Raw genomic sequence first — 27,075 nt, 5'->3', positions numbered from 1 at the left:
ACTGTTTCCTTGTGGTGACCACTTGTGGGCTTCTCTGCATCTCTACAGACAGGCTTGAAATCTGTAAGAAATTTATTTGTGAGCTTTAGGTAGGCCAAAGAATGGTGTGTCCCTGGGGTGGAAGCCCATTCACTCTATGCTCATTTTGGACTTTAGATATTTATTATTGTGTTTCAACGTGTAGCAATTACAGCTTTGTCCCCTCCCATGCTTTTAATTTTTAAACTGGAGCTCCAGCACACCTTCAAATGCCTGTGCTTTGGGTTCCATGCAATTTTCATGAAGAACCCTGTTAACAAAAATGATGAAGATTGAACTCAGTGTTGCCTTTCACTCTGTCCTGCAAGTGTATGGGGGGAGATGAGAATTGCCTCCAAGTCAGCTGGAATAAGCAGCATGGCCTTGAATTGACAAAAGCTCAAATCTGAGACAGCACACAATGGTAATAATGAAATATCCCAAGTTATTGCTTGCAGGGCATCAGCAATGAGTGTCTGCTCTGTAATTGCACTCATTCTTGCCACTGATTTTCTTTATGTGAACCTAAATATTTTAGCTGTGTCTGAGACTTAGCAGCATTTCCTACTCTTCCACACACCTCCCTCTTGGGAGATTAGTAGCCACAGCATATTGATCATCACCATTTGATTGGGACTTGCCCTTTCTCTCTTGTGCTGCACTTTATGGTACAGCTTCAGCTGTGTTTATCCAGCAAGTTAATTGTCCAAGAACCAGTGCAAGCTTCTAGAGGAGGCTCCAAGATTTTTACAGATCTCGAGTAATTAGATGACTGCATGTTGCTATATCCCCAAAATCAAATAGGTCTCCTTAACTGGAGATAATGTCTTTGACTGGATGAGAATAACAAGAAAACAAAATGTAATAACACTAACATTGCAAGGACCTCCTTGTTTACAAGCTGCATTTGGCTTTCTTTATTCTTTCATCAGGTCATTTTTCCCAGAAGTGACTAACAGGTCTGTGAATCCCTCAGGTTTTGGTTATAAGAGTTAGTCACACACAGTGAAGATAGCTGATTTCAGAGGTCAGGAGAGGCCAGTTCTAAAGCTGTAATTCTTTATTGAATCTCACCAGGAATAACTTATTACTCTTTTAAATGCTCATTTAACTCTGGCTGCATCTAATCCTGAACTCAAATCAGGCATTTGTGTGTGTACTGCCTTTCATGCACACGTGTGGGTGAACAGGTGAACACAAGGTCTCTCCATCGCACTTCCTCAGAGAGATGGACTTATTTATTAAGGATTTGTAGCATCCTGTATTTCTAACTCCTTTTCCTGTGTTTACTTATGATGGGGTTTTTTTGTTTGGTGGTTTTTTTTTTTTTTTTTTTTTGTTTTGTTTATGGTATTTTTTTGTTTTCAAAGAGACTAGTGAAGGTAAAGGGATTTGTTTCTTCTGTTTTATAAATTGTGTGTCTTGCACTCCCAGTGCAAAGTTGCTTACTCGTATGATACACCTGGAGGACAACAGCTTTATTCTTTCCTGTTCCAGTTACCTTCATGGACCAATGTAATTTAACACTAAGGTAATATCTTACATGGCCCATAAAGAGATAACATGATTTTGAATCCTCCTTTTCTGGTTTTCATTTTGGAATGATGCTTGGTTTTGCAAACCCTTAGTTGCCAACTTCTGTTTCAGTACTTGTATAAAAGTTAAGTGCACTTTGGGTACTTCAGTGTAAAATCTAACTTTTCCTAGCTCAGATTTAAAATAGTTTGTACCAAGGCAAAAATATGTCCCTTGTTATCTTGTCCTGTCTGTGTGCTTTGTTATGCTGATGTGTGGTGGTAAGATGTTCCAGAGTATTGTAAAACTATTTTTTGTCTAGATTCAAGGATCAAATTTTCCACTTGGATATCATCCTTGTGTGTAAGTAAATACTTTCCTTAAATTCCTTCATATCCAAAGGCAAACTCAGGCCTGTCTAAAATGGGAATAAGTAAGCTTGCAAACAAGAGTAGCAAAAGGATCGAGTGTGGAGGTCACAGAAGCCAGATCTTAGTTTTGTAAAGGTTTTTCTGTTCTGCCCAAAGAGAAGCAGGAGCACAATTGTTTTTATTGAATCTCTCTTTAAAAGTTACTTCTTTTTTGATAACTGATTCTGACACACATTCAAAGTGAAACTCACTGTCTCAACCTCATGGCAGAACAAAGGCCAGCAGATGTAATTACTAAATTCTTGAGATTGAAGTATTGGAGAAATCACCAGAGTTAGCAAGGGCAGTACATTTAATTGCTTGCAAAGGTTATAGGTACATTTGCTTCTCTGATTGGAAGGCTGGAATTCAATTTAAAGTGATGCAGGATGTGACCTTGTAAAACTCAGTGCAGATTACTGATAGGTGTGTGAGGGTGTGGGGTCTTCCAGCTCTGCTCAGAAGGAAAGGAGACTGTGAACAGCCCATCTGAAAGTTGAGCCTGTTGGTTGCAAAATGTGTTCAGGAAGAAATGAGCTTGAAAAAGGGAAAGATGGTTGTGTTTTACCTTTCCTTGTGGTAATATTTGAGGAGAATTGCTTTAGCTAAATCCTTTAGCTATAAAGGACAAAAGATCTCTCAGTGTGAGGGGATTTGGGTAGGAAACAAATGGGAATGGTGATGGAGGGGTATGGATTGAAGGATTAGGACATCTAGTGTCTCTCACTGTTCAGATGCTGAGATGTTGGTATCAGCCTTTAGGAGTCTCCTCTCTGTTCAGTTACAGCTATAATTCCTGGTTTTCACCTTTTCTCTGCTGGCCATGTTTAATTTCCCTTGTCCTTGAAGAGAAAGGAACAATTTCTTACATGTCTAGCCTTTTTTTTTCCTTCCTTCTTTGTAAAGGTTATCATTGCCCATAATCTCTCTCAAGCAGCTGCTGGCTTTTATGCATGGCACCTTGCTAGATGGCTGTAATTTTTTTAGAAGACCACCACTGTTTTCAGTGAGCTAGAAAAGTGTAAGTAACTATTCACACAGCAGGACTCTTGAAAGATTCTCTGCTAACTTCTGACTACAGGTATTGGGGTTTTTTTCCTGGACTGCCAATTTTATATTTTGTCTATCTGCTTTCAGCTTATGCTTGGGGACCCTCACATTTTCCCCTTAGAAATGTGATTAACCTAGACAACCCTAAAGGAGGAAACATCTGAGCTGTAATTGCCAGTATTTAGAAATATGATTGCTTGCCCAATTCAACAAGCCCTACTTTCTCTGGTATTTTTCCTTTCCTTCCTCTGTCTCTTCAGATTTGCTATCATCAAGAGTTTTTAAAATATATTCACATTTCAGGCTTAAATATAAATTTAGATTAGCTACCATTTAATTAAGATAACATCATCAGGATAATTAATTTCCTAAGATGGAACAACTAAGCCCTTGTGATTTACAGCCTGTGCCTTGTGATTTTTTTGTTCTGCACTGGAAATTCATGCAGGAGTGACATCAGCTTTGAGATGCCACGTCTGGTCACAGTGCCACCCCCAGCCTGGCTCGCTGGTGGGAGAGAAATGGGGCTGGCTGAGGCTGAAGCCATAGCTGGGGGAAAACTTGACTGCATGGGAAGCAGTGCTTTTCTGGAGCTGCTCTAAGCTCTGAGTTATGGACTCATAAATTGGTTGTGGAAAGAAAAGAAAAAGTACCACATATTTTAGCTGTGTTGCTCCCTAAGCTCCTAAAAAGCTCTTTCTGTACCTCCATTTTGAGTTCAGTGAGGTAACCTACACAGGAAAAACCAGAACAACTTTGTATGCATTCCACAGAGATTTGCTCCTGGCATCCTTTGAAACAACTTATTAAAATAAATATTTCTGCATTTGTAACTAATTGTGTAGGAAACAGACTTTGGTTAGCAAATGTGTTTTTATGAGGACAAGCTGATTCATGCTTTTCCTTCTACTTCATAATCTATGCTGATGACTATTACTCTTATCCTTCCCATGCAGCTCTTTCAGAAATATTTTATAGTAAAACAAAGTAATTTTTTTTTCAAAAGTAACAGTAAATTGACTCAGTGGATTGAAAATTAATATTTTATTCTTGAATAAGATGTTGCTTGAGGAAATGAAAAATCAAGACCCATAATAAATATAGCGGTTAAAGATTGGCCAACTGGAAGTTTCTGTATTTTAGATCCAAAATATACATTAGCTGTCGGAGAAATGGTAAGACAGATGGATGTTTAGTGTATGGGATTTTTTCTGGAGTTCTTGATTTAGCAGATGTACAGATGAAGTCTGTAAGATAATAGTGCTGAGCCAAAGCAAAGTTGCTGAGTACAGTGCTTTTTTTTTTTTTTTTTTAAACTTATGACTCATGGGTGAATCTAAACTAGAACTATGTTTAATACTAATATGAAATTCAAATGATGGCTTTCATGGCAGACACTGGAAGTACATCTTTGGATAATCTTAAACCAGGGTCTTCTTTCCTCCTGAATGTGGTCTTCAAACCCATTGTAAAATTTTGCAGTGAAGAAAACTTTAAAAGAAACAAAATTGATGCCCTGGACCATATTTTCAGCATGCTTGTACACAATCAAGGCACCTCATGCCCAATTCCCACCAGTTCTCCAGTGTTCAGTGCCAGTTAAGACTGTTAAGCTTGCATTTCCAAACCCTCAGCATGTTCTTGTTTTTCCACTGGGCAAAAGCCTCCCTGCTCAGGTGCTGTGCAAACACTTCACCTCTCTGCACTGCCCTGTCCCCTGCAGTGCCATCGTGCTCTGGGGACAGTGGCTGCACCAGAGTGGCCCTGATTGCCCCAGCCCTGTGTGCCCAGCTGCTCCTGCAGTGCCCTGGGGACAGTGGCTGCACCAGAGTGGCCCTGTTTGCCCAGCCCTGTGCCCAGCTGCCCCTGGAGCTCTCCTGGCTGAGCACGGGCAATGCTGCTCTGGTGCTCAGCTGTGCTCCTTATGGGTATCTCTGATGCTGCTGTGGGCTCCTTCTCTGCAGGAAGGGACTAGGGGAAGCTCATCCCAGCAGCTCAGCTAAAGCCAGGCCAGGAGTGAAAACCCAGCTGCTCTGCAGCTTTTTTGGCATGGTCCATTCACCTAAAACTTGATGGGCTTCTTAGGTAATCCTGATGCATTCTAGAATGTGCCGTGCAGGCTCCATTGGTGCCTTTGAGCAGGAGGTGAGGTCTGTAATGTTAGCAGAGCCCTGCCAGTGCAGTCAGCATAATGGCTTTATTGGAGTCATTCAGGTGCCTGAGCTGCTTCCAAGCAGGTATAGGCAGACTTCAAGGACAAGATAAGAGCATATGCTGAGCCCTTGCAATCAGTCACTTGAGCTGGTAACTACTAAACAGCAAGTTAGAGACTTTTGGTTGTTTATTAGTATGTTTGTTGGGTTTGTTGTTGTTGTGGGGGTTTTGGGTTTTTTTTGTTTGTTTTTTTGCAGCAAAAGGCTGCAACTCCTCCTCCTTTCCCTCCGCTCCCGGAGTCCTGTGAGAAGAGTTTGGAGGTATGGATGCCTGCCTGCAGTCCCTGCAAAAGGCAGCAGTGGATAGCTCCAGCTGGGAGCACCTCGGGCTGTGTTTGTGCCTGATGGCTTTGGCATTAGCAGGGAGCAGGGGCCGTGCAAAGTGCCACAGTTTGCTGCACACCGAGGGCTGCTTCTGAGGCAGGGAGGTATAAAGGGAGGAGAGAGCTTTCCATGAAGATGCTTCCTCGGGCTAAACAAATGCTATCCTGTGTACTTCCCAGCTGAGGCTTAAAATAGAGATAATAAATTGATACATGTTGTGTTTTGTTTTTGAGCTGGTCTTCAGTCTCCAGATTGGCTTTTAAGTATCTTGTTGCTATGGAGAAAGAACAACTCTCTCTATGCAGTGGGTGAGGAGAGCAGCACTCCTCACGGCGTGGTGCTGTGCTGCCTCTTCATCCTGCAGCTTTTTTTCCCGAGGAAATACTGCTGTTACTGGTGTGCTACTGTTTGATCTTGTCTGTTCTTGTGATTGATTTCCTCCCCCCTTTTCCTTGTGCCCTTTATGAATGCCCTTTCACCATCTCTTGATTTTTATCTCCTCTGCCATTTTTTCTCAACGAGTGCTCCCTTCAGTTCCAAATGAAAATTAGACAGTTTGCAAAGACTTATCCTCTCTCTCCCAGACACTTTCTTTTCTGTATTTGTGGTCAGTGGGAGATACCAGATTTGTGCTGGGCGCAGGAAAATACTTTGCTACTGATACATCTGTTTCTCTTCCTTTATTATTTTTTTTGGAAGTGAAAATGAGCCGGCACTCTGGCTCTACACACACAGCAGAGACAAAGGGTGTTTATGGAGGTTGCAGCAGCATTATGCATCTGCTGCTGATTCCTTAGAGCAGCAGAGTGTGTCTCAACAGGCAGGCATGTCAGGAGCTGGACATGTCTGGTGTTGGTGTTGCTCTGCTCCGTGTTGTTTCGCTCACCTTGGGCTGGGTGCCCAGGCAGTGCAGGCTGCAATGCAGTTTGCTCACAGGTCATCTCCCCATTGATGAGATGATGTCTGTGCTGGGGGGAGCGAGGAGGAAGGCCAGGCCCAGGTGGTGGCAGGGAATACAAATGCACAGCCCCATGTACCCCCCCTGTCCTTGGGATGTCAGGGGAAGGAGCAGCTTGTTCAGCCCTGCTGTGTCAGAGCCCTGGAGCTGCACATTTGGGTGCATTTCTGAGGCTGTATCACTGAGAGCTTTTGTTTTTATGCTTCTCCTCCCCTGCTGCTAACTGGGGAACCAGTTAGGAAAATAAGAATGGTATTTTAATTGGAAATACACAAATGAGTAGGGAAAACTTGGAATGAGCCAGAGGAAATGCTGTGAAAGCAAATTCACCTCCTTTGCTGGTGGTTGCTTGATATCTAGGGACTGTTCCAGTTATTTTGAAAGGGCTCAGCTCCCAGTGGGACTCTGAAATGAACAGGCCGCTTTTTCAAGGCCATCTGCTGAGCTTCTGGGTGCTGCTCATTTCTGGAGACCTCTGTAAAAATCTTGTTGTCTACTTGTTTCATCAATGAGAATGCCATGTGCATACCAGATTGACCCAATTTTTTCCCTTTAATTTGCTATATTAAATTGAATCTGTCTCCATTTTCAGAATTATCTCTGATCCCCTGCGGTGTGAAGGAAGGCTGCTCATCTCCTGCTGCTTCTCTGAGCTGATATTACAGTGTTGAATTGCTTCTTGCTCACAGCCAGTCCTGTGTGTGTCTCTCCAGCCAGGGAGGTCTGAGTGTGTTGCTGTTCTGCCCCTTATCCTGCAGTGTCCATGGTTGTCTGCCTATCCTGCGGTGGCCTCATGTCCTTTGGGTCTGGCAGTCTGATGGTGCTGCTTTGTGCAGCCCAGAAAGCAGTTCCAGGAACAAGGCTGGATTTACCTCAGGGGAGTGCAGCCATGTGTGGAGGGCAGGGCAGTGCTCCAGGCAGTGACAGATCTCGTGTCAAAAGGCTGCCTCTGGAGAAACATGACACAATTCCTCTGGTGGGCTCCACCTGCCCTGAGCCCCTTGGCAACCCAGCCCTTGTGTCAGTGTGAAGTGCAGTGGCTTTCTTGCTGTATTAACAAGGAAGTGGGTTCTCAATCACTAATTATCAGCAGTCATTGTTCAATGTACTGAACAAAAGGTTGTTGAGAACATAGGGCATTACAGTGTCTGGTATTCCCATGAGGGGCCCTTTTGGTACTACCAAAAGAGAAATACTGTTAGTATTTCAGTACTGTTTGTACTGCTCTGAGGTGACCTTTAGGTCACAGCAGGTTGGCACTGCTTGAAGTGTTTGCTATCATGGTCATCTTGGGAGCTGAGAGCTCAGTGATCCAAGTGTGAAACTTGGCAGAACAATCTCGGAGGCTTTTCCAGGATTCTCTGCTTGTGTCTCCATGCCGACACTTCTGTTGCTGGGCTATTTTTTTTGGGAAACGAGCTTCTTGTTACTGAAACAATTATATTCAGTGATACCTCCATGAGCAAAGTGCTCTACCACGCTCCCTTGGTGAGGCTGGAAAGGGAGAAGGGAAGAAGGGCACTTCACAATTCAGTTTTCAAATAGTAGTTGCTAGAAAAGGAACTGTATGCCTAGAGAAAAATTCATTCTATGTTTATGAGTAGATTTAAGTGTTTCAGAACCAGACTTAGAAAAAATGTGTATGTATACATAGCATTAAAATAATTGGTGTATTTCTGTAAAAACAGAAATCTACTTATCTGCTGAAGGGAATTACAGAATGCAAATGCTACATCATCATCATCTCTGCTGGCAAGATCAACCCAAGCATGAAGCTGGAGGTTGTCAAGATCTCTTGTTCCTGGGATACAAATTGACACAATAAGATGAAGCCTAAAATCTCACAAATAACACAGATGTGAAGAATTTCTGGTTTCTTTTAAGGCAAATAAGATGTTGTACCAAGGAGTAATGGTTTGATATGTCCATATTTTGATTTAAACCTATACTTAGATGTTTTGGGTATGTGTGTATATATGTAGGAGTGAACAGGTTATCTCTTTTGAGCTTGTGCCTTTTCCTGTTGGAGATGACAGAAATTTTTCTGACTGTGTTCTGCCGTTTACAGTCCCAAGTCCTTCACTGGGACTACACATTATGGTCCTGTAGTGATAGGTTGGACAAGAAGACTTTTTTTCTCTCAGTACCAGGGCTTAAGCAATATGTTCTTGAAGGGCTCAGTCTATTGTTTAAGACCTTGGAAATGGATGAGATATCAAGGTCAGAGCTTCCCCACTCACATGTGCTTAGGACAGTTAAGCCATGGAAAGCAAACTGCATCCTACCACATGGCAGAGTTTGCATTGCTCCTCTGTAGGAGCCCAGGAGACAATCCTTCCAGCATTTCAAAATGCTTCCCTGGTCCTCTAACTCACCTAACCATTAGGCACTTCACTGAATGAAGGACAAATGGCTTATTTTGACAAGCACTGTAACCTTTGTTTCAGTGGGTTTTTTTTATCCTCTCAACATGTCTTGCAATAAGAGATGTTTGCAGACTTGCAAGTTTGTAAAATTGCAGTTATTTAGGAAACTTATACAATGTGAGCTGCAGCAGTTTCATCATCATTGCGAAGCCTGTAGCTGGGAGAAGGAAGAGGAGGAAAAGACCTTGAAGGACTATCATTTAGAGCTTCTGTGCTGGTACATTTTGAGGCCATAACCTGATGGCTCAGCAGCCAGCAAGGCTCAGTCCCTCACTCTGTGGTCTCTGTGTCAGCAGGGTGTTTAATATGACAGTGCTTTTTGTGATAGGAGCTGCTGACTTCTGGGACTACCAGACAGATGGTGACTACGTGAGAACACGTGTAAGTGGCTGACACTGTAGATCTTGTTTTCCCCGGTTGTCGTGCTGCTCAGGATGCAGTATTTAGGCCTAGAATCAGCATAAAGGGTCCTCTCATCAAGAAAAAAAGGAAGAATAACCACTCCCAACCCAAATCAAACCCAAACACATTGAGGCCTCATGGTTCTGATGCCCTGAGCTATGGGGAGCTTGTGAAATCTCCTAGTCTGACAGGTCTGCCAAATTTTAGAGAAGGCAAAAATAACACTGCAGAGTAAATTTCCGGTGAGGAGTCAAGAAGTATGGTATTATTGCAAAATTTAAGCAGTAAATAAATGTGGATCTGTGTAAAAAGAGGACTTTGGAAGCAAAGGAACCCAGGGGCCCAATGTATATAAATAAAGCAATTTGCTATTTCTTACATCTCCCAGTAAGGACAAAGGAAATGACAGTATAGTCTTTCCTCATGAGTGTTTGAAAGCTGCACTGTGGTGCTGGATTCCTCTTTGGCAATCTTTTCTTACCCAAGTGGCTGAAATCTGTCAAATTCCAATGGACAGAAACAGAACCTGATTTCAGAGTGTGTAGTTGACCTTTTTCTGAGATGGATCTCAGAAACGTCAGCCTTCTGACGTTTGTTCTTATATCAGCATATCTGCAGCTTGTGGAAGTTTAAATATTAAAGCATAATGTCTGAATCATAGCAACCCTTCAGTGTCCAATGAGAAAGCCAATCTGTCATATTCACATGGTATGTTTTACTCCATCTGCAGAAAGTAGCTGTATGTGTGCTTTTTAAAGTAAAGAAAAAAGAGCTGAAAATCTAATCCTTTTTGAAAATTACACTATTTTGGAGCTGGCTAGTGCATAGGATTTTTTGCAGAGTAACACTGAGTTTCTCAGCAAGAATGAGGATTTTTGTCTGGAGAGAAGTGTGAGTGGAGGAAAAGCAAGATCCCACAAGTTTGGAAAAATGGGAAATTTGGTTGAGATGAGCAAACCTTAAGCTGCCTCAGAGTACCCAATTGCATCCAGCTGTCTCTCTGGGTACTGTGCCTGGTGCAAAGTCTAAGATAGCAGTGCAGAAATTTCAAGGCATGGGAGTAGTTGTAGTAGTAGGCACTCAAGCAGAGAGGTTAAGCAGACAATCTCCAGAGGTTCAGACTAAATTGTTCCATGTCCTGAAGCTGTTCTTGCCTGGGATCCATCAAAGTTCTGAACAGTAAGTTGGGTTTAAAATACAGACATGGAAAAGAGGAAAGTGGTTAGGCCACACTGGCTTTCAGGCAATAAAATGACATAAATTAGCTCAAGTGTCACGACTAAAAGGAACTTTCATGAGGAAGGGATGCTGGGGGCACTGTACTCCAAATGTCACTATGTCATTCTCACTTTCCCATAGGCTGTTTGTCTCCAAAATTTTGGAGAGACAGATGCCTGGGTGGAAGGACATTTGGAAATAGTTTGGTAGCCAGTGGAGATGCCCAGGCAGCAGCTAAACCCTTAAAAAGTAACAGGAATGGAGTACTGTCATATTGACCTTCTGAGCCAAGGGGAACTGCTGTACTGCTGAGATCCTGCTTTTTATTGCTGAAGGGGTAAATGAACGTACTTATTTAGCAAAATACTCAGAAATTTGGTTGTATATTGCACTGCTGATGAAACTGAATAATGGTTTTGTTCAGGTTATTTTTGCATGGTTGGAGAAGGGACAATGTGCGTGTACTTTGTGTGAGCCTTTCCAAGACAGCGTGTCACTGTCCTGACCTGCTGTCCTTGGTTGTCTCCTAAGAGAAGGTGGTTAAATAATGCTGGAGTTGTATGACAGGAGTTTTGTAATGTGAGTAAATATCATCTGTTTAGCTGTAAGCAAATAAATCTTTTAAAATATCACAGTGGATACCTTAGGGGAAGAAGAAATATAGCTACTGCGTAATGCTTACACAGTGGGATCCTGGTTTGGGGGAGGGCTGTGCCTGCAGTTATTATGTTTTCATGTTAATTACAAAGCCAGGAAAAGGAAATGGGAGTGTTATTGGAGGAAATCAGTGTATTTCAAGTTTAGTTTAAAAATAACTAACACCTTAAAAATCTTGTACAGTTGATCAGGAGATTAGTTTCAGGGGTTTTTTAGAACACTTGAATCCTGAGTATAACAGTGGATACAGACAGCCATATTCTTGACAGTGCTGGTGTGTTCTGGGAGCAGAGTATGGAAAATCACCCCTACTTGATATCTCTGAAGCTGAAACCAGATAAGTCTGGCTTCTTTAAAGGACATATTGTTCCTGCTGTCACTCATATCTCTTCTAACATTGGTACTTCCAATATTCTGATTCAAGATCTCAGTGCAGTAAAGATTTATGGTTGGTAGGTCTGAGAGTTGGTTTTCTTCCTGAATGACTTGTCTGAATGAACCACTGGAGTCCTACCAGGAATGCTGAAACAGAGGAATATTGTATACATGAATGGAAATTAATTAAAATTTTAAGATAATAATTTATAATGTATGACTCTTGTCATGGTTTCAGCTGGGATAGTGAATTTTCTTCCAGTAGCTGGTGAAGTGCTGTGTTTTGGATTTCAGATGAGAAAAATGTTGATAACACACTGAGGATTTAGTTCTTTTGAGTAGGCTGGGAGAGGGGGCATAAGGAGCTGGGAGGGGCCATGGCCAGGGACAGCCAGCCCAAACTGCTCACAAGGATATTTCATACCATATGGCATCATTCTCAGCAAAAATTTGGGAGGGGAGCTGCTGCTGCTTAGGGGACTGGCTGGGCATCAGCTGGGGGATGGTGAGCACTTGTATTGTGCATCACTTGTTTTTGTGTATTCTTCTTTTATTATTATTATTCTTTCCTCCTTTTTTGTCCTATCAAGCTGTCTTTATCTCGTGACACAAGTTTTCAGTGCTCTTTCCCATCCCACTGGGGGGCAGTGAGGGAATGCCTGCCAAGTTAAACCACAACTACATTAGAGAAAAAAATGCACCTGTTTGTTCACAGTATGGATTTCTTGTCTTTTCAGCTTTGCTTTGCTGTTTTGTGATCCAGAATAGAGAGCTTGTTAACTGTTTATTACCATACTGGTAGTCTTAACATTGTCCTCAGTTATTTGTAAAGAATGATTTAATAGAGTAATAGTAGCATTAACCAAGTCTTGCTTATTGATTTCCCAGTATAATAACAAATAAGTGTACTGACATAGTTAACTGTACAGATAATTAGTGGCTGCATGTTTGGAGCCAGATGCTCTGCTATGATTATAGTGAAATAAGTGGAGATTTGCCAGCAAATAACTTGGCCTGTTTTCTGTTTGGCTGTCTGGAAATGCATTTTTACTTTGTAAGCTCCAATGTTTTGAAAGATCTGTCTGCAGGTATGTCATGGTTAGATGGAAGCTATAATTTCTAGGAAGCAGCAGATGTTTAGTGTGTCTGGTGAGTGACAACACTGGCACTGGGCTAATTGTCACATTCTTAATGGGCATATCCCTGGTCAATGGTCTTAAGCCAGTAATAATCAAAGACCTGATTTATTGAGTTGATGTGGTTGCTTTTTTTGAAGGAGGAGGAGGAGGAGGTAGGGCATATTGATTAATAAATTAAAAAGCAACTTCCTACATGCACAGGATTTTAATTTGGGAAGCTGGTATCTATTGCTGTGTGGAATAACCATTTTAAGTAGCTGAACTAGAAAAGTGCATGCTAACATTGTTTGTGAATAAATTAATTCTTAATGTTGTAGAGCATAGCTGGATGCAGGGAACATTAAAAGAGCATGACAGTATGTAAACCAAGATTCTGGTGTCCAACAGGAGGTAAAATTCACTTTATTCTAATAATTGATTAAAATTTTATTAGCAGACTTTAAGATACTGGTGGGGCAACTCTTCAGGGATGAGCAACCTAAACATGTGCCTTCTTGTTTCCATAGCAACACATCATTTTCATCCTTTCCAGGCTGCCAGGATTGCATTGTGTACTGCAAGAGTATTAGATTCAGTAGAGCTATATTAACAGCTCAGTATTTTCCCTAAACCTTGCTATTAAATATTTTCATTTTGGATGATGATTAAAATAAAAAAGTAGTTGTGATTATTGTGCTTTTTTGAGAGAAATAAATCGTGGCAGCAGAGCAGGAAGTGAGACCTGGCAGCTGGGGTAAAGTGTTTTGGTCCCATTCCTTGACTGCAAAACTGGCAATTCCTGTGACCATACAAATCCACTTTGTCAATAACGTCAAGGTTTTTGCAGGTCTAGCTCTCAGTCTGGTGGTAATTGTTAAAATCTTTGGAAGTGTTTTGGATTCATATTGTTGAAGCTGTTGGAGAAAACTGAAGCAATGTAGTAAAGGTTAAGGATATAAATGTTGGCCATTGGCAAGGATCAATTTTCCAGCACGGTGGATCATGGCCTTGGAAGCACATTTAGAGGTGGCATTTTCAAGCTTGACATAAGTGATTTGGTAACTTTCCAGGATATTTGAGGCAATTTCAGACTGCAGCATATTCATATTTTGCTGTGAGCTTAAAATTGTTCTGTTGGATTTGGAATGTCAAACTTGTCTATCAAGTCACAGAACTCTTAAGACTGGGACAAAGGATCTCAGTATCATTTTCACGCAGTTCTCAACTGCTGTGAGCAGAGGAAAATCCTTTAAAATGCATATCCTTTGGATAGAGAAATGCCTTTTAGAAAGATGTGTCTTTTGTCTTGTCTGTCGGAGATGAATAATTCAGTATATCCCTATGCAAATGTTTGTTACTCTGTGTAAAAATGTGTGCACCTTATTCTTCTCTTCATTTATGTAGTGTCAGTTTCCCAGTGATGAATCTTTGTCAAATACAGCAATGTGCTATAGTGTTTCCTGAGCTGATTGCAAGTGTATCTTCTGTTTTGGCATTGTGAAGGCTTAAATCACTGTTGAAACTGCGAATTTTAAAATGCTATTTTAATGTTACCGCTATACAGTAAAAGAAGCAAATTGCCACGAGGAAGTATTTAAGCAATGCATGGAGATGCAGATCACCACAATATTTTCCTTTGGCCTTTAGGATGTTTAATTTTCTGTTTCTCTAATTGTATAAATTTTTCCATGGGGTGTTGCAAGGCGTGTCAATTAAAATCGAGAGCTTTCACGGTAGTTGTCGCTATAGTTACACAGTGCGGCTCTTAGCCTCCTGCACAGAAAGTAAACCACCTGCAATCCCCTAAAATCCTTTATTGGCAGAGAAAGATTAAAAGAGATGCTCCTGGTGAGCAGGTACCAAGCAGATTCTCTGTTGCACTGATGCATTTTCAGCTAATGCTGTCTTCATGCAGAGGTCTGCAGAAATGTTGCATGGATGAGGACAGCAGGGAGAGCAAACAAAAGACATATTTTCAGGGGGAAAGAGGTGCTGGACACAGAAAGAGGAAGGTAAGAAATAAGTGCCAAAATGAATTAAACAGCATCTCAGTTCATAGATGATGCCTCCATAAAAAAAGGAGGAAGATGCCTTTTACAGCCCTGTGAGCTGTACCCTCCACAGAGGCAGAAGTGTCACGCTCTCAGGATGCTGCTCTTCTCCTCACTCTGGAATTCCGTGCTTCACTTAATCCTCAGGGTCTGTGCAGCACAAGTGTGGAAATCAACGCTGACTCCTAGCAATAGCTTTTTGTCTCAACAGATCCCATATGCATTCAGGAGCCCTCAAATGGCTTTTAGCATGGCTTCTCTGTGCTTAACTAGTTCTGCTTTCACTTTGTATTATTTTCTTTCCTCTGTCCTGAATGGCCATTAATTTAAGGATGTTGTATGAATTACTCCTGTAAATAGTGAACTTCTAAAATGTTCCCTGGGATAGTCAGATATCCCTGGACTATAGATGGGGAAAAAAAGCACTGAGGAGCATTTTGCAAGGAAATCATTCCTTAAAAGCAGGCCTATATAAGTCACCCTTGCCTTAATGATTCCTTCCTTAAGTTCTTTTCACAACTGAATAAAGTAATATGGGTTTATTTCATGTCAGTCACCATGTGAGAAAGGATAATTAAGTGCATAATGTCTTATGTTAAATTTGACTGTTCATTTTTTCAAGTGTATTTTAAACACAGGTGAACCAAACAACACCTTCACTTTGGGGTTTTATTTTCATTTCTTTTCTCAAGTTCCAGATTTACAGAGCACTGTGAATCTAAAATCTAAATCATCCACGGATGATTAAATACAATAGAGATTTTTAGAGCTTTTTCATTATTTATTTTCATTACAGAACATCTGTGGGCTCAAGGTGAGAGGAGACCATGCAGTAGACCCTTGGCCTGAAGAGATAACAACCTAAAGTAGCTACAATGAGGTGGGGAAATGGAGAAAGAGCAGAGTCAGTGAGTAGCCTTTAGCCAGTAATGCTGCACTCAGAGGTTAAGTCCCCTGCTGTCTGCTGCTTCTTGTGATGGTTTCTGCCATTTGTCAGAGGGAAGGTCTGACCAGATCCCTTCAGAGCTCAGGAGGGAGGATTGTAGTTGTGCTTTGTGCAGGGCAATTCTTCCTCTGTAATGAGAAAGTTTGAAGTCACACGGCTAAAAGGAGCAAAGCGTCAGTAATGGAAACAGCTGGAAATGAAGGAATTAGTCATGACTCAGGGTTTTGCTTTCAGTTGCACTCAAACTTTTTTCCTCATGGCTTCTTTTTTCATTTCAAGGATAAGAAATTGGTCCCCTTTGCCTTTCCCATCAAGGCTTGCCTTTGCTTCTTAAATCCTGTTAAGACCTTTGCTGATTACCAGTTGGAGAAGCAGCTTTGAACCCATCCATGTAGCCAGGCTGAAGGAGAACTGGTTACCTAATCACATTGCCAGCTAAGCAGTTTTTGCACCTCCGGGACTTGGGTTGAGCCAGTGCACACTGACATGAGGCTGAACTTAAATTACATTGCCTTGTGGATGGAAAGTTGTGGTCAGTATCATGTTAGTCAAATGAAACTTTCAAAAATAGAATTATGCTTTGGGCTGAATACAATGTTGTCATTGTTTAATTGTCCCCTGGAGAGCCAAGAAAATTTCTCAGTAGCAAAAGCATCCAAAAAGCATCTCTTGCAGAGAAAGCAAGAAATATTTCAGCCTGAGAGAGCTTTGGGAGCTTTTTAAAACAAATAAAAAAACCCCAACCAAGCCAAAAAACCCACAACACCTAGTTAAAAAAAAAGAATTGAATTCAATAAAGCGCTGTGGGAACTGTAGACTAATTAATTAGAAAGACTTCCTAAGAAATTTCTGAAAAAGATAACCTTTCATGCTGCAAAGTAAACAATTCCATGAGCAACCTTTCAGCAAGACATGCTGGCTAGGAGAGAAGGTGTTGAAAATCAGAGCAACCAAGAGTATTCAAACCATATTTCAACACAGTAATTTAAAGTGTTTGAAGCAATAGCTACTACTTAAATAAGAATAATTCCCATTTCTTAAGAAATTACTCCAATGTAATGTGTTTCCTCCATAATAATAGGCATTCTCATGCAGAAATGTGTAACAATCCATCAGGTAGCTGAAAAAGCTTGGGAAGTCCCTTTGGTATATATTTGAATGAGCTAAAGATACCAAAGATGCAGTAAAAATAGGAGGGCACAGCTTGGTGCTGAAGGGGCTCCTAATGCAGAGCTCACAGTCTTGCTATAGAAGGTTTTGTTAGGTTGACAACATTTAGAGTTTTCTGTGCATAGATGACATTTTGGACAGGTTACATAAGTATGTTCAAAATTGTTTAAAGATTTGAAATGTCAGTGGGTTTCTGATTTTGCCTGGGAAGCATCTAATTTTTCAGAAAGTTTAGTGTCTCCTGGCAGCAAGTTTGTAGAGCAGGTTGGGCTGGGCGTCTGGGGCAAGGTCTGCTTGCTTTGACTTGAAACTCTGCCTGAGCCAGTCAGCTATCTGTAGGCAGTGAAGAGGAAGAGATGGGTAAAAGTATGCTGGTTTTCACTTCAAATATTTGCTTTGGGTGAGATGAACTCCACTCTAAAACAGCCTGTTTGTCACTGGAGTGTGAGATGATTTCGATTCCTCTGTGGAGGATGTCTGTGTGCATGCACAGGTACATACACCATGGATGTTTTGGGCTTGGGCAAGATTAATCCCACTTGTAGAAACTCAGGTACTCCAAAACACCAGTGAACATCTGCAGAGGGATGTGTGCAGAGACAGAGATCATGTTGTGCTACAAATGACAGAAATCACGTTGTTGCTGTCTATGCAGGGTCTGAAAGCATGAAATCTGTTTAGCAAACATCCCTAGTTATACGTAGGCTACATGTCTGTATGTGTACATAGAAATATTTTGCAAACACAAATATTAAGTAGTATTGCCACTCATGTTCTAATCCTTTTTAATATCTGGTTTTGGACCAAAAAAAAGACACATCGTTAGCTATGGTCATCTTGAAATTATTTGACCTGGATGGTTCTTGTATCCTTTGTAGTATTTTAAAGTATTTTTTTATTTTTGACCTTTTTGTGTCAGTAATTATTACAGAGAGCTTTAAAATGCTGCTAGTGCCTCCTCCCTCTCCCCCCAAGAAAAAAAAAAATTAAAAGAAATGAAAAGGGTCTAAATCAGAGAATTCAAGCATTTTTAAATCTTTAGATTAATTTGGAACATGAATCACTTCTGCTAGGTTGATTGAACGCTTAAAATTCTTATTCTTGCTTCATCTGTTCTTGAATAGATTTAAGAAACTTCCATCTATTGGGTCTCACTGAGATGGAGTTCATTTTCCAGAATCATGAGAATTGCATTTTGGTTCACCCATGAACAGAACTACAGTTCTATTAGTAAGTGAGCCTGTAAAGTAAGGATCTCTTAGCTGTACTGTACAAGGAATATTTTCATGATTGGTGTTCAGCAGGCCTTAAGTTATTACGAGAAGAGAAAAAAACATTTCAAAATGATTTAAGAAAACATCTCAATATTGTCTGGCTTTGTTGTTTTCATATTTGGTTGTTCTGTTTTCCAGCAGTGTAAAGAATAAATTCAGCTTCTCTCATATTCCTGTTGCAGGTTAGTGAGAACTACTTTGTAAAGTGTTCATTTGTTTGGATGTTATATACACAGTCCTGTGGACATGCAAGCATGTCATCTGTTGCTTTTCTTGCTGCGTACTGAAGCTTACTGTTTTACTAGAAGTTTGAGCTTGATTGGATTTTTGTCTTTTACACTATTTTCTCAGTATTATTATCTATTGCTTTAAAGGTTATCATGCTATTGCTTTTTCTCTGTGAGTAATGATAAATATTTGTTATAGGGCCAAATGTGGCTTTAAAATCTACCTAATCCTTTTCTGCCTCCCTTTCTTTCTAGGCTGCCTTCTATGTCTGCTCCTGCTGTGTAATTAGTCTAGTGCCAAATATAAAATGGAAGAAACTGGCTTTCTGCATGGACACAGGAAAGAGCAGTTAGGCTAATGTATGGAGACCTCACATTTCCAGTGCTGCTGTTTCCTCCAAGTGAGGAGAGCAAAGCTCCTGAATTTTTAATTTGGTCAAATATTATTTCAGAGATTGAAGTATTTGTTTTGTTTATCTTTTTTCTTTTGAAGAATACTTTGTTATTCCATGTCTCTGGTAGATATAATCCTTCCAAAGTGGTGTCAGATATTTCTGTCTTCAGTCCAGCTAGTTTCTTCTTCTCCCTGAGGTTATGCAGAGGATCAGATGGGAAAGTGCTGAGCGGCGTCTCAGGGACCCAGCTTGCCTTGTCCATTCTGGTCTCCAACCTTCTGGAGCTGGCATGGTGCCTCTGAATCCCTCTGCCCATCAGCTGTTCTCCCTGTTGTGGTGCCAAAGACAGATTTTACTTTCCAGCCTTGGATCCTTGCACCTGATGCGTGAATGCTGTTTTCTGTACAGCTAATTTGCCAGCACCCAAAAAATGTAGCAGAGCAGAAACTTTCAGCAAACATCTCACAGCATTGGTTGCAGGAATTTTTCATCTCAGGACACTGTTTTGTGCTCGTCTTTCTTCCAAGGACTGACTTGATATATTCTCTCTGCTTAAGGAACTACCCCCACTTCAGAATTTAGGTGAGTCTTCTACTGATGGAGGCACAGTGGTGAGGTGTCCCCAAAATGTACCTTGAACATTATGTGTAAGGGATATTTTTTGCCTTTCCTAATCAGAACAACTGAAATGGTGTCACTTCCCACCCAGTGGCATCCCAAATTGTGCCAATGTTTTTCTCCTTGCCTTGTGCACTTCTAGGGAAGATTAGGTAAGAAGGATGTGAAGGGTGAATGTGTGGATATCTGACCCACAGAGGAGGGTGAAAGTAGAAATATGAAGAAGCTGGGCTACAGCAAGGTTATTTTCTGACTACCTGGCCTGAATATGTAAAAAATGCACACCCATAATCTGCTCTGGGCCACTCAGGGTTGGGATCTGTTTAGCCCTGGGTGTTGCTTGAAGTGGTCGTATTTTGCCAGCTTGGTTTTGAAATTTAAGCTTTGTTTTCTCCATCAAGAATTATGGGTTTGTAATGAAATAGTTCAGTGAATAAAAGTAATAGAGAATAGGGTAAAATTGGTCCATGCAGATAAAAAAAGATAAAAGTTTGCAAGCTATGCTTTACATGTTGCCCAGAATCTCTGTTCTGCACCAGAAGTGATGTCAAAAGCTGTTTCCATCTAAGCAAACTCGCCTTTGGTTTTAACACGTATTGATGGCAGAACTCTTCTTTGCTTAATATCAACAAGCAATTCCCCCAGACCTCACTCAATAGTCATGTATGATTTTGAAATGATGATTGGAGAAGCAGATCCAATCCTGCCTTATAGGCACTTTCCTTTTGAGGCTGTCTGCTTTGATTCTCTTCCTGACCATTTTTAATTCTTAATGGTATAGTACTTGTTTTTAATTATAGCTGGCTATAGAGTTCTCCCACTTTTTCTTTCATAGCCAGTTTTGACCATTTGCTTACTTTTCCCAGAATTCTTAGTGAAATGTGACACTAAGTGAAATCTTGCTTTAAAAATACATTTAAAAGAATAGAGTTGTTATTCCTATGGTCCTGGTCTCCCTAGCTATTGCTTACCTGTGGAGAAAATTCATGCATCCCATCTGGTACACATTATTTGGCTCATTACTTTGTGTAAGTTTCTCAACACGGTGATATGACTGAAGTTCCTGATCTTTTCCTAGCCCTTAAGAAATAGGAAGAGCCGGACCACTTGGTGCTGCTTGGCAGAAATCAGACTAACGGCTTAGCCGTGTGGATGAGACTGAGGGTGCAGTTTGTGGTGTTAATACTTTTCAGTTTGTATGAGGTTTAGTTGTGGTGATTTTTTGAATTGTTTTTCTTCAGTATTGCCATTGGAAATGAGCACCAGCTCAGCCATGCACAGCCAACCTTGGGTAAGAGCATTGTGTTTCATCAGCTCTTCTGAGAAAGCATGGCTTGCCTTTGGTGCACACACTTGATGTAAACCTCTCTATGGTTTGTGTTTGATGTCTGAATCATGGGAATTTTTTTTCTGTTTTTTTTATTGCTTGGTTTCATCATTTGTCATAGCTCTGTCAGCTGTCTGTTTTCTTTTTTGAAATGGGTCCTGTTAGTTCACAGAACAATATTGTATGAGGCAGAGGGCAACAGTGGCTGCAAATGGCATCAGTGTGAATGTGAGAATGTTACCACTTTTGACTCCTTTTTTAGGTGCTCAAATGACCCAACCCTTGTTGTGTCTGAGCAGGTCTAGAGTTACCCCATTCAAACTCCCACACAGTGGCGAGTATAAGAGTCCCTGTAACAATAGGCACAGACTGAGACAGACAGACAAGACAAGGCACATGACCCACAGGAGTTTTATTAGACCTGCGCTTGCACTACAGTACAGTGCAAGTAGGCACAGTTGAACCAGGTACAAGTGGGTTAACTCAAGTACAATAGTTGCAGCACAGAGGAAACTTGCAATCCACAAATCCTGCCCAGAAAGGAGGGTTAGTTCACCCTGAACTCTCTCTGACTACAGCTATGCTACAGCTTTTATTGAGCTATGTATTTTAAAGCTCTCACAGTGCAGTATTACAGTGCTGTCACTGTTACAACTGCACTGTGACACTTGCAGGGGTGCCACCATCTGAGCCATTGTGACACACCAAGATCACAACTTGAAACTTTGCAAAATAAGGCATCCTAATATCAGCACTACTGAGCTGCAGCTATTTTTGTTCTGTGCCGATGTTTGCGTAGCAGTGAGAAAATCTACCAATTCAATCAGAAACTCAGCAACTCAAACACCACTTGTTTCCTTGATTTCTCTCTTTGCATTTCTAACACTAGCTTATGACTGCTGGAATTGATCTCAGATTACTTGTTAAGCATGGTGGGGGGAAAAAGCCCTCACTTGTTTAATATCAACAAGCAGTTTTTTTAGACTTCACTCAACAGTAATGCACATTCATATCGTGTGTCTTGAAATTTGACCAAAATGCAGCCTTGCAAATTGCTAAGGGACAATGAAAGGGAGAAGTTCAAACTAAAGCCCATTTAAACACAAAGCTATTTTACATAAGATGTCCATGTGGAAGGTTTACACATTTAAATTCTTGGTTCTGAGTTGGAGAATTGTGTTCTGCAGAAAAAGATACCTTCAGAGATAAATCCCAGAACACTCACTTTTGTTCAGTGCAAACAGCCCTTCAGAGGGAAGAGAATAGCAGTCAGAAGAGAGGAAATTGTAGGTAAATGTAACCATATGGACCATCTCTTCAGTTTTTGTTATATCATAAGTATTTTCTATAAGTTGCCAAGGACTGACAGTCATCTATAGCCTGGTCTGTGTGGTTGCCTTAAAGTTCATGCTTATAAATAGACCAGTGTTCTACAAAGGGTCGCTGTATGAAATATGTTAAGCACCAAAGCATTTCCAAAATATCCTTTTCCACCCTAGCTGTTCTTCCTTGATGAGAGAATTCCTGAGAGCCCAGTGGGGTCTCTTGTTTTAGACTTCGGCCAGCAAAGTAGGAAGAAGCCCCATTTCACCTGCGTGCGCCTGCTCATCCTGCTGACTGTCCTTTCTCCTGCTCTTTGATTTGCTTAGTGCTGTGAAAGCTACATGTAGGTCTGGAATGCAATTTGAGGGGATTCTCAGATTCTTGCTTCTGTGTTCATCTATGACTTTTCCTAGGCCTGCGCTGAAGATGCCCTTCCGTTCTAGGTCTTGGTGGTAACGTTGTAGGTCAGATGAATCACAGCTGTCCCCTCCTTTTCTTTATGTCATCACTTAGGTCAGTTTGAAGTGTGTGCAAATTTGAGGTGGTAATGCTTTACTGCCCAGAATGCATGGGCACAAATGGCCCTGGCACCACATGGTCCCATGGGACACTTGGATAACTCACGCTCTTCTACATGAGCTCTGACATTCTGCCTTGCGTGGGGGACCTCTTACTAAGCACTGGGTGTAAGTTATTTTCTGCATGTTCTGTTTCACATAGTACAGAGGGTCATGAAACTGCAGTCTCTGGCTCTGTGGTGAGACTGTGATTGTCTAGTTCTGGTCATACAAAGTTTAAGCATTGTGACACATTGAATGCCTGTCACTGTGAGAGGCAGGGATGTAAGTTCTGAATGAATATCACTCTCTGCCATGTCTGATATCCTGATGGAACAGACACTAGTGCCACGGATAGAGCTTCAGGACAAATCTCTCCATTAATTAATTTCTGTCAGGTGTTTGTCCTGTACTTAAGTGACCAAAATTCAAAGATTTTCTTGTCTTCTACAGGTGTAGAAAAAAGCATCTTTAATGCTTAATCCTCTCTGCACTGCAGCTGCTTCGTGTATGATATAATCCTCATGTATTGTCAGTGGACCAGTAACGTTCAGTCTTGCACAAAGTCGTGAGCCCAGGTTTTGTTCTGTGTTGAGTTGGAGATGCTTTCCTGTTGGGAAGGAATTGACAAGTTTGAGTAAAACCAAAACAAAAACCTCGTGCAGCACCTGTGAGCTTTAGGCATAGTTAATACCATTCATGTTTCCCCATGGAAACAGAAATGTGAGCAGATAATCCTTGCAGTAGATTTCCGTCCTTGCTACCTACACAGAGCAAAGCAACCATCTCCATCCTACAGGGCTTCAGTTTCACCACAAAACTGCACGGGTGCATCTGCCCAAGAAATCTGTAGTTGCAAGTCTGTTGTTTTTTAAATCCTAGGATATAATTTTGCAAATTTCTTCCTCTTTTTTTGGTTCAAAATGACTGTGCATAGCTGAGAAGAAAAAAATAAATTCTATCATAAACTAGACTGAGTGGTAACCTAAACTGTTTATTTGATGTAATGTGGAGTGATTCTTTCAAATAGATACATATTAATTTGTGCAGTGAGCCATTCAGCTCCTGCTTTGAAGTGCCCTGCGAGAACAGAACAAAATTTCTATTGTCATTGTAATTTGGCAAGATAGCACTTCCTCTAGGGGTGGGCTCAGTGATTTGCCTGATGCTAAAAACAGTGCACAGGAAAATGCACAGCAGGCTTGCATGGATCTGCTACAGCTTTTTTTGCTAAGTGACATCTTACTGTGTTTTTCCCCACTTCTCTGCATTGTTGGATGTGGGGCTCCTTCTCCACAGACAGTTTGCAGGCTGTGGCAGATGGGCTACATTTCCCTTGGAAATTATCATAGACGTGATTCCTTTCCCTTCCCATTTTGTAACTCCTGGCTACTTATATGCTGTGGAAATGAAACAGAAAAGATTAGATGTGCTCTGTACTGCTCTTTTGTTTGCTGTTTGTGGGGTAGACACTGACATCGAAGTACAAACTAGAAGTTAGACTTTCCCAAGTGAAATTTAAGTGCAAAGGAGATGTGTAGCCTCATTGCTGCATTTTGCAGTACTGCACATGCCTAAGCTCCCACTAGGCATATTGTATTCTCAATTTGATTTTCTGACTCTCTTCAGTAGGTGGTTATGGATTGTAATTGGATATTCTGACAGCTGGCCTTGAGGCCGTGACCCAGTTTGAAGTCCCTGCTGTATTGCACAAGATAGAAATGTAGCCAGAGAGAAGGTCCTATAACAAACCAGGGCTTCTGCTGGGAAAAAATAATAGTTCACATAACATATTAGTTTAGAGATGTCCACACAGTGCAGGCTTTGTGCATTTGCTGTGAAGAATTGTTTGAGGACATTGAAAGTGGCTCTTTCCAGGTGGCAGGATGAACCACAGACATGTGACCTGAAGTCAGCTCCCTTTTCACTTGTGTAAAACCTCTGCTGAGGGGACTCGAGTGGTTTAGGTCCACTGCCTGAGGGGAGCTGCTAATGATGTAAAGGTGAAGTGAGGGCAGGTTGTTGACTGGAGGCTAACTTTGAAATCAACATGCCTTTAGCACCACGGCTGTGTACTTAATATCAAACACGTATGGTGTTTCTTACCTGTATATTGTGTTAGCACTGCAATGTGTCTGATTACTCCCTTGAAAGCCAGACACACATTTCTGTGGGTTGAACAGCAATTGGATGGGCTGCCTGGAGCACATGACAGCTTGCTCCTTGAAAATGTGTCTCCATAATAAAAAATGAATGTGATTCTTATGGTTCTTTCCTAGTTTTGGAGGTACAGCTGTGTATTGAGATTATGCCATCATACATTCCACTTACCAAGCTTTGTCTTTATTGATATTTTGCACAATGCCTAGACTTCCCTTTTAACTACTAATACAGTTCCATGTTTTTCTGCAGAAAGCAATTTTATATCAAGCCTGTTTCTTACAATTTAAAATTGCAGATCTTTTGCACTAATGGCAGAGTTGTTGCTATTAAAAATACAAAAGTTTAGAGGGATGCTTATTGCCTTTTATTTTATGTGACACCCTGAACAACCAGATGGCCTGAAAAAACCAGAAAAACATAGTAATTTGTGTTTTGCAGCTCTCTGGGAGAAGTAAAGTCTAAATCTCCTTCTGTGTAGTATTACATTGTTCTTTGAGAGGTTTTTACAGCTTTCAAATTATCAAGGGAAGGTGGCTGAGATGCCTGAATTTTGTTTGTGGTCCAGCCCTGATGCTGTTTAAAGAGTTGTGACTTGATCTGCTTTGGTCTCCTACCTACTGTAACTTTGTCTATAACAAAAGAGTAGAGTAGCACTAATTTAAGGTAAAAAAAGAAGTAATTATTTGAAGTATTGTGGAATTTTGCTAAGAGCACATAGCCAATATAATAGAGCTGTACTAAAACATTTTAACATTTCCCTAAAATGTGAAGCTCTCTCTTGAATAACTTGACTTCAAGATACTTTGCTTGTCTGTAAGGCTACCTTCTGTTTATTTGCTGATAGAAGGAATGGGAAAGAAGAATAAGAAAAGAGGAGCTTTTAAAGATTTTAGTGATAAGCCTCCATGCCACAGGCTGGCTTAGAAGCAGACTGTTTGTAGCCTGAAGCTAGGCTACAGTGATATTTGCAGCTTCCTTGTTTCCAGTTTTCCTTGCTTTGCCTTCAGACCAGTTGTGAAGATGTGATTTAATATGACCTGTCTTCAGCTGCATAAAATAGATATGCCAAGGCTGGGACTCCCCTGGTCTCCCTTTATTATCACCGTAGTGAGACAGATTTGATTTTCACACCAGTGTTTGCATGAGATGGATCTCTCACTCTGCTGGAGAGATGCAGATATCTCTGTTGGCTTTTGAGAAATACAGAGCATACTGATCTGTAGCTAAGTTGCTTGATTTTTTGGGTGGCTGAAGTTAAGTGCAGTGAATCTCACCCAGAGTGCCTTATTTGCTAACATTGATTCTTCCATCTGAGGATTCCACTCAGCAATAAGGAGCAACTCTAATTCTCTTCTTTCTCCAGAATTCTCTCCAGTCTTATTTTATCTTATCTAATTTTCTCTTACTATATCTCTGCAGCTTTATTTTACCTAGAAATACTTATTTTACTCTTCTCCAGTTTAATGAAGCTCTAGATTGTTGTTGTCACTTCACTTATCTTGAGAAAAAGCCTGGATAATTATTGCAGACAGAAGGAGAGCAGTAGCCCCTTCTTGTGTTGTTTGACCAAAACAGATTTGCTCAGAATTTTGTTGTCCCTCTGTCTTGTATATTTAATGTTTTTGGAAAAATCCTGCTTAACCTGGCTCTGAACTTTGATTAGAGTCACTGTGAATGCAACTGAAATTCCCTTGGGATTCTGCTGTGTTGCCATATGAATTCTGTGGGTTTGGTTTGTACTTTGAGTACTCATGTTTTAAGAGAAGAGTAAATGCAACATTATATGTGGTTTCACTTAACCACTAACATGGAGTAATCTTCCCTCACTTCACCAAACACAAATCCTTTGGTTTGAGAACATGCTACAGTGCTTGGTCTAAATTTTGTTAGAAGCAATTTGTAGATGTTCTAATACACATCCTTCTAATGCTCTTCCATGCTGGGAAGGTCTGGCACAGACATCGAAACAGAATTTTCTTGTGAAGGCATATAGGGCTGCTGGTTCTGTGTTTTTATCAGCAATAAACTGGGGGATAAAAGCAATCAGAAATAAAGGAAGAAAAGGAAAAAAGAAAGGGAGGAGAACATGGGAAAAGGAAAAAACCATTAAATGGTGCCCTTTGTCCAGAGGCTAGCTATTAGCTCTTCTTAGGGTCTGCCTTTAACTCTGCAGATACTCCTTTTATGTAATTTTTGAAATAGATGCTTCATTACCTTCAGTCTTTACTGACTTTCACATCTGTGCCAGTGATTCACTCACTTGTTCCCTCCTGGCCACTTTGACCATGCTCATTTTGTCCAGCCCACCTCCAAGTTTTGTTAATATGCTGCTGTCCAAAA

General features: G+C 40.9%; 2 protein-coding genes across 4 annotated transcripts in view; one reads left to right on the top strand and one right to left on the bottom strand.

Moving 5' to 3' along the window:
- The window catches only part of SERGEF (secretion regulating guanine nucleotide exchange factor), a 141,345-nt gene that overhangs the window by 109,626 nt on the left and 4,644 nt on the right, over window positions 1-27,075 (top strand). The window contains exon 12 of one of the 2 annotated variants that reach the window (XM_058806476.1): window positions 8,177-8,349. The exons of the other annotated variant lie outside the window; for it this stretch is intronic. The gene's annotated coding sequence lies outside the window, so the exon portion shown is untranslated. Of the gene's footprint in view, window positions 1-8,176; window positions 8,350-27,075 lie in introns of those variants that run through there. 2 annotated transcript variants of the gene reach the window in all.
- The window catches only part of KCNC1 (potassium voltage-gated channel subfamily C member 1), a 120,773-nt gene continuing 116,698 nt past the window's right edge, over window positions 23,001-27,075 (bottom strand). For both annotated transcript variants that reach the window (XM_058806473.1, XM_058806471.1), the window contains one exon: window positions 23,001-23,182. In XM_058806473.1, coding sequence (XP_058662456.1) covers window positions 23,001-23,182 — 182 coding nt within the window. The remainder of the gene's footprint in view (window positions 23,183-27,075) is intronic.

This window comes from Ammospiza caudacuta, chromosome 6 (genome assembly GCF_027887145.1).
Source record: "Ammospiza caudacuta isolate bAmmCau1 chromosome 6, bAmmCau1.pri, whole genome shotgun sequence".
Classification (NCBI taxonomy): domain Eukaryota; kingdom Metazoa; phylum Chordata; class Aves; order Passeriformes; family Passerellidae; genus Ammospiza; species Ammospiza caudacuta.
Note: the sequence above shows the minus strand (reverse complement) of the source record. Positions and strands in the feature narration are given on the sequence as shown.